We start from the raw sequence: 7734 nt of genomic DNA, 5'->3' as shown, positions 1-7734 counted from the left end.
TGCGGACACGCGCACGCACCTTCCCCCCACCCTCCTTATCCCCATCCCTCCCTCACTACTACTACTACTACGACCATTCCCTCTTACTATAATAATCCCCAATTATTATCATTATTATTATCATATAATTATTATCTAATCTTTATTTACTGTCTCTATAGTACAAATGATAAAATATTTAATAGTTAGTATATGAAAAATCAGGTTCAAAATTCAATTACTATTCATATACTTTATTTATAGGTGTAAAATTTATACTTATAGGTCTTTTTTGTTAACTTTTATTATATTACTAAACTTCAAGTAAATTTATTAGTTATTTTTATTCACGTAGAAGGTGTTGTGGTCTTCCCTTCAGCTATATTATAGGTTTTGAATTTTTACTTTAGTTTTTTTTTTGTGGTGAAAAATATTTAATAATTTATCTAAAATGCAGAAGTAAAGAAAAAAAAAAAAACGGACCGGTTCGTTTCCGGGCCCAGAAAGAAAAAAAGGGACCGGTCCGGACCGGCCGCGTGTCCGAAGAAGAAAATTAGGAAAGAAAAAAAAAAAAGAAAAAAATAGAAGGGTGGGGGGGGGGGGGGGGGGGGGGGGGGGTGGGGGGGGGGGGGGGGGGGGAGAAGAAAAAGGCGACGCGGTCGGACACCTCCCGGTGGAACGGTGTCCGATGGGCCCAAACATTTGGGACTCGCCCATCCCCTTTCCTCGTCTCTTTCTTCCTTTTTTTACTCCCTTCAAAGAGACCAACCCCATCACCACCATCACACACGCCTAACAACAACACAACCCTCCGGAGAGAGAGAGAGAGAGAGAGAGGGAGAGAGACAAGGCGAGGGTTTCTAAAAAAGCTTCCCCCATCGGATCCATTCCTAGGGTTTTCGAGCTCCTCCCTCCGATACCCAACACCTTCGCCCTTCATCGAATTTTGGTACCTTTCCTCCGCATCCGCTCGCGATCGCTCTACTTTCCCCATCCTTTTTGTGTTCCGATTTTGGATGCGAGTGCTCCGCCGAGGATCGTAGGAATGGCGTCTCCCGACTGGCTCCTAGGCGGGGCGGCGGGCGGCGGCGGCGGCGGAGAGGATGAGAGCAGGAGGAGGTGGCGGCGCGGCCGCGAGAGGTATGGCCTCCGCCGTGGGTGCTGTGTCTTTGTGGCTTCTCTTTTCTTCTAGGGTTTTGGCTCATCGGTGGGTTCGGCTTTGGTTTACAGGTTCGGATGACGCGCTCTATACGGAGCTGTGGCTAGCGTGCGCCGGGCCCCTGGTGACGCTTCCTCGCCAGGGGGAGTTGGTCTTCTACTTCCCCCAGGGTCATATCGAGCAGGTATGGGTATATGCCCCTCCGATTCGAAGTTTTTTCTTCTTATTTTCGACTTTTTTTTTTCTTCGATTTGTTTTTTTTCTTTTTTTCTTTTTTTAACTTTCTGCTGCTCAAATTCGAGTTTGTGTTGTTCTTCGATGAGTTAGGTGGAGGCATCGACGAATCAGGTGGCAGATAATAAGATTGCGATGTACGATCTTCCGCCAAAAATCCTTTGTCGGGTGCTCAACGTCCAGCTTAAGGTAATTTTCCGAATTAGTTCGTCAAAAATTCTCTCCTTTTCATTTTGGTTTTTGAAAGAGAGAGAGAGAGAGAGAGACAATAGGGTTTATACATGCTGATCTTTGTTGGCTTTGTGTTGGATTAGGCGGAACCGGATACAGATGAAGTTTTTGCACAGGTGATGCTGCTCCCGGAGGCAAATGTAAGGTCTTGATTTGGTTTCTGTTGGTTTATGTGGGAATTGAAGTACGAAAGGTTAAGTTTTGTGTATATTTGTTGGCGGCGTGGTTTTAAATTTCAGCAAGATGAGAATACTGTGGAGAAGTTGAAGCCCCCTCCACCACCACCGAGGCCTCACGTGCACTCCTTCTGCAAAACGCTAACTGCTTCTGATACAAGCACTCATGGTGGGTTCTCAGTTCTCAGGCGGCATGCTGATGAGTGTCTTCCTCCGCTGGTTGGTGTTTGAATTAGTTACTATGTTAAATTCAGTTTTACGTCCTAAAATGATCATCGATTTTGTAAGTTTGTCATGTAAGGCCTTTTTGGCCTGGTTGGAGCTTTTCCGTAATCATAATTGTTGTTTCAGTAGAGCTGTCCAAAGAACTACTGGCGGCTCTTTTTCATGAAAATCCCTTTAAACGTCTAACTAGTAGAAGCTCAATTTGGAGCTGCTTTTTTGGGGGTTGTCCAGATATTTAGTTCGTTAAAAGCCTGACTTGTGCTTCTCTAGTAGAGCGGCTGATCGGAAGCTAGCTCAAACAACCAACTATTGATTTGTTTAACTTTTCTCTAACTACTAATTGGTTTTTCTGTTAACCAGGATATGAGCCAGCAGCCCCCAACACAGGAGCTGGTGGCAAAGGATCTGCATGGGGTGGAGTGGCGATTCCGCCATATATTTCGTGGTAACAACTGATTGCTGATGCTAATTATTATGAGTACCTTCATGATTTATCCTGATGAAATCTCGTAGATGGTAACATGGGGATGTATGGTGTCTTCTATTCATTGGATTCTAAATGCTTGATGATCTGTTGCAGTAATATTAGTGAAAGCTCTGTCACCACATTGTTTCTTGCTTTCTTGGATTTTGATACTGGGTTCGGATAAACCTACTTTTCTTCCACATTTGAATAATGACTTTAGTAGTTGTTTGTAATCACAGGTCAGCCAAGGAGGCATCTGCTGCAAAGCGGCTGGAGTGTATTCGTTAGTTCCAAAAGGCTTGTGGCTGGGGATGCTTTTATCTTTCTAAGGTGGAGATAGTTTTTTTTTTCTTTTTTTCTTTTTATTCTTTTCGCCCGACACAATGTTTTTACCGTTCATTGGTACTGAAATCAATGCAGAGGAGAAACTGGTGAGCTTCGTGTTGGCGTGAGACGGGCTATGAGACAACTTACCAATGTCCCACCTTCAGTCATTTCTAGCCATAGTATGCACCTTGGTGTCCTTGCAACTGCATGGCATGCCGTAAGCACAAAAACCATGTTCACTGTCTACTACAAACCCAGGTGTGTTTTCATAATTCAGTGCCTTCAATTGAAGGATAAATGAACTAATGGAAATTTTGATATTATTCGCTATTATCAAAATGAAGAAACTAACTTTTTTTAATTGATTTAATTTAGCCTTAGCTAATAATGAAAATTGTCTAACAGGACGAGCCCATCCGAGTTCATTATTCCATACGATCAATATATGGAATCTGTTAAAAACAACTATTCAGTAGGGATGAGATTTAAAATGAGGTTTGAAGGTGAAGAGGCCCCAGAACAGAGGTATTACCACTTGTTTTGTGACAGTTCTTTATGCCGATGATAATTTCTCATACAATTAATCTTTTGCTGGTTATGTCTGATAGGTTTACTGGTACTATTGTTGGTATCGGAGATGTCGACCCAGTTATGTGGTCTGGATCAAAATGGAGATGCCTGCAGGTAGTTAGCCTTTTTTATTCTTAATTGCTTACAGAACTCATGTTTTCTCTAATTGCTATCTTGTTTGTTGATCGTTGAATTTGGAATTTAGGTTCGATGGGACGAGACATCGTCTATTCCCCGTCCAGATAGAGTTTCTCCTTGGAAGATAGAGCCAGCTTCAACTCCTCCTGTTTATCCCCTTCCAATTTCTAGGGTTAAAAGGTCTAGACCGAATGCTTTGTCCAACTCCCCTGATTCATCTGTTCTGACAAAAGAAGGTAAAAGACTATTACTCAATTTTAAAAGTTTGAAATTTTGAATTGCTAAATTGGTGTGAGATTTACTCAAATTTCCTTTTCCTTATACTATGCTAACCTTTGTAGGTGCAATCAAAGCGAACGCAGACCCTTCCAAACCTCATGCAATTTCCAGGGTTCCAGAAGTGGTGGGTATAAGGAGCAACATAACTGATAGTAATGAGTCGGACACTGTTCAGAAACCTTTAATATGGCCACCACCTCTTGATGAAGACAACAATGATGCAATTTCTTCTCAGAGAAGGTTATGTTCAGATAGTTGGATGCAGATGGGCAGCAGGCACGAACCCAACTATAAGGATATAGTATCTGGGCATCAATCTTTTGGCAATAACCCACGTGGTTTTTGTTTGCAATTTTTTGAAGAGACTCCTTGTGGCCTTAATTATTCAAACAAGAACCATTGTCGAGATCATGGAGGTGGCGACCGTAACTTGCTTGCAAGCTCATACTCCCTAAGGCCTGCAGAATCTCCCTTGAATAGGGAATCATCAAGGATGAAAGTGCCTCCCCAAATCAGTGAGTTACCTTGTTGGGACACTCAAAATATTAACTATAGTAATTTGGGAGAATTCTCTCAAGTGCAAAATCTTAGAACTGAAAACAGTTCACCCAAGTGGTTAACTCAACTGCTTCCAGCTTCTCAAAAGCAACATGTGCCGCATACTGAGATGGTGAGAACAAACGAAAGCGGCATTTATAAGCTATTTGGGTTTCATCTGAATAGCATTCCTCCTGCATCTGATCAAATGAAGTCATTAAAAAACCCTAATGTCGACCCTATTTCAAGTGCTCCAACATCAGTACCGATAAAACAAGCACCGGCTGCTGAGGAAAATACAACATCTGTAAGTACTGCTGCGATGGAGAGTGAGAATGGCAAGTATATTCAACAATGCCCACAAAGTGGTAATAAAGATGTTCAGAGCAAGCTTCAGGGTGGCCCTAGAAGCTGCACAAAGGTAATCTTCTTTTTTTTTATTATTATATACTTAGTCTCTATTTGATGTAGATTTTATGTATTGGTAAATATATATCAGGTGCTGCAAAATCTTATCAACTTTTTCCCCCCTCTTTTTCGCATAGACATCCAAAGGGGGGAAAAAAAACTTTTGCCTATATTGTCAGCTAAGGCAACGCGGTGGAGATTGAGCTCTTAATCCATTTTCAATAACAATAGTGATGTTTTTAATATTTCTTGCAGGTCCATAAGCAGGGAATAGCACTTGGTAGATCTGTTGACCTAACAAAGTTCTACGGCTATGATGAACTGATTGCCGAATTAGATCAAATGTTTGAATTTGAGGGCGAATTGATGTCTGCAAACAAAAAGTGGCTGATTGTGTATACTGATAACGAGGGTGATATGATGCTTGTTGGAGATGATCCTTGGGAGTAAGATCATCTCTTGGCATGCTTAATTTTATAGTCAAGTTACTCATTGCTTTTTCTTGTGCTCACTCTTGTTGTTCTTTTCTATCTACAGAGAATTTTGCAGGATGGTCCGCAAGATTTTTATATATACAAGAGAGGAGGTCCGGAATATGAATCCGAGGTCCTTGATCCCAAGAGCTGAGTCATCTCCAGCTGGTGCTGAAGGAAATGCGGCTGCAAAAGAAACGAAGGCTCGCCCGCTTTCGTCAACAACTAATTCGGAGAACTGCTAGATCTACCTCCTAGAATAGGTACCTTTTTTTTGTCCCTTCATCTTTATTACAATTAGTTATAGCTGTAATAAGCTTTCTGAAGTATTAAGTAAACCGAAAGAAGCATCGTGCTGATGTCTCAGAACTTGACGAATTTCTGTTGGCACTGTGAAGATTGTGATAGTTTTTGAGTGGTATAATATGATTTATAGGAAAAACAATCAGCTTCACATAATCCGTGTCTCTACTGTATCAATGATTAGTTGAAGGATGATCAGATTTTATTTACAGCAAAAACTTTATTCATAGAAGACTTTGTTATGCATCTTTTTTTTGGTTCCACCTTCCTTTGTTCTTAACATTTTCTGATAGTTTTTTCTAGTATCAATACATACCAGCGAAAAGGATAGGCACATGAATGTGGCGGGTCTATCTTTGAGCTTATCCTTCCATGTGGAGAACTTGAACAGAACGGAACTCATCTTTTGTTCTGATTTTGGCTTTTTGTAGGTTTTTGAAGCAGAATTGATGTGGAAGTATCTCTTTCTTCCGCTCGTTGGTGGGACCTAGTTGAGTTATTATTAGATGTCAGTTGGTAAGCCCCATCCCCTTCTTCAGCTAGGTGTCCTTCTCATCTAATGCACAATTGCTATTAGGTTTGTCTATGTTTGTTCTCAAGCTATATAGGGCCAACCCTGTTTCCTTTTGTCATCCATTATGTATGTACATATAGATATATATCTCAATATTTAGTTTACATATAATGGTTGAGTTAACCCATCTCTTGAATGAGAACTCTTCCTTATACTTAAAAACTGCAGAATCTATGTTGTAACCCCCGTTTTGTTTGTGTTCTAGTAAAAAAGCATTGCATCATGAGATAAAATGTTCAGTCAGCATATATACACATAACATAGGTATAGCGGAATGTATGCTATTTCTTTTTCGGAAAGTGCTTTCTCTTATTTCTGCATCCTTATCTTCGATTACCTGTTCCTGGTTCACTTTCATAGGGTTTCGTCTTGACATTATAGACAAAACACCATGTAGGGTCCATAGATTATGTGGATTAGGATTTTCTTTGGTGTGGATATGTTGGATATTGCTCCCCTGTTGCCTTAACTGTATGTGCAAGGGAGGAGTGTTTTTGAGGAGAAAGGTGAGCAATGATATGGACCACAAAGAGAGCTTTATACGTGAGAGATAAAGAGATGGTCTACAAGATAAAGGCAACAGCAGTGGTCCTTTTCTTTTTCTTTGGGTTTTCTTAATTATTATTATTTTTCTCTTAATGGTGTTGGAATCTTCATTTCATTAGGGGGGCGGTGGGGACCCTGTTGACAGTGCTGTTTTAAGGTAGTGAGTTGGTCCCACAATTTTTGTGGTATGATCAACTCCTTTTGGTGGGATGTTGGTTGTGAAGGAAAGCTGGTCTCTTTTTTTCTTTTTTTCTTTTTTTTTTCTTTCTGTTGCAGCAGCAACAGTGAGGCAGTTCATTATCAGAAAACTTTTCTGGGGCCTCCTTTTTGGCCTCTCATGGCTCACTACCTAATGTTTCCCACCGTGCTTTATGTAAAGTTAGAGAGAGAGAGAGAGAGAGAGAGAGAGAGAGAGATGATTATGGGTTCATGAACAACTAATGGATGATTGTGGTGGTGGGATATTTGTATGACTAATGGAGGGAGCAGTATCTCTATATCTCTTTTGAGGAGTTTTGAAGGATACGGTGGGGTCTTTTTTTCTTTCTTTTTTTTATTTTTGGATGATTGACTGATTGGGGAAGTTCTTTACTTTCAAGAGCCAGATTTGAATTTCAAATGTAAGTCCAAAAGGCCGGTTGAGTTTAGGAAGGCTTGCAGAAAACTCTTTCTGGGGATGCTTTTTGTTTTCCTGCGTGACATGATTCTCACTAATCAAATATGTAAATGTGATAGTCAAATTAGGCGTGTTTTCTTCATGTTCTTGACTGCAGGGTTTTATTTTAAAGGTTTGTTGGGCGTCTTTGATTGAAACTAAGAAGGTATGATTATTTTGTTCCTGTTTGTTTCAGTTTCATCCTTGTAGCTTTGAATGTGCAGCATGTAGAATTTGCAAGGGTGAAACTACAAAGTATGTTCTCAAATTTCGCAGAAAGATGTTTGGCGGGCACATTTAGAAAGTTAAAACCTGCAGTTTTAGGAATTTATAATAACGATGAAGGATGAAAATGTCGGAATTTATTGAAAATCTGTGAACTCGTCTCTCGTGTGTCTTGCAGCATGTTATCTGAATCCCTGTAATCGCTCCTCCTATAATTGCTGTCGCAGGG

General features: G+C 40.6%; 1 protein-coding gene across 1 annotated transcript; it reads left to right on the top strand.

Moving 5' to 3' along the window:
• Nucleotides 1073-6378, top strand: LOC109711717 (auxin response factor 4-like). Its single transcript, XM_020234901.1, has 15 exons — nt 1073-1119; nt 1210-1322; nt 1466-1561; nt 1687-1743; nt 1843-1998; nt 2365-2449; nt 2710-2800; nt 2891-3055; nt 3203-3322; nt 3406-3481; nt 3573-3741; nt 3847-4742; nt 4985-5175; nt 5267-5465; nt 5937-6378. The coding sequence occupies exons 1-14, from the start codon at nt 1083-1085 to the stop codon at nt 5445-5447; spliced, it is 2433 nt and encodes an 810-aa protein (XP_020090490.1). The 5' UTR covers nt 1073-1082; the 3' UTR covers nt 5448-5465; nt 5937-6378.

This window comes from Ananas comosus, linkage group 1 (assembly GCF_001540865.1).
Source record: "Ananas comosus cultivar F153 linkage group 1, ASM154086v1, whole genome shotgun sequence".
In the NCBI taxonomy this organism is placed as follows: Eukaryota; Viridiplantae; Streptophyta; class Magnoliopsida; order Poales; family Bromeliaceae; genus Ananas; species Ananas comosus.
The sequence above is the reverse complement of the archived record's forward strand: the minus strand, read 5'-3'. Positions and strand labels throughout refer to the sequence as shown.

Coding starts and splice junctions, on each gene's coding strand:
- LOC109711717 (XM_020234901.1), top strand. CDS start 1,083: ATGAGAGCAGGAGGAGGTGGCGGCGCGGCCGCGAGAG. Junction 1,120..1,209: donor TGGCGGCGCGGCCGCGAGAG/GTATGGCCTCCG, acceptor TTTGGTTTACAG/GTTCGGATGACGCGCTCTAT. Junction 3,056..3,202: donor ACTGTCTACTACAAACCCAG/GTGTGTTTTCAT, acceptor ATTGTCTAACAG/GACGAGCCCATCCGAGTTCA.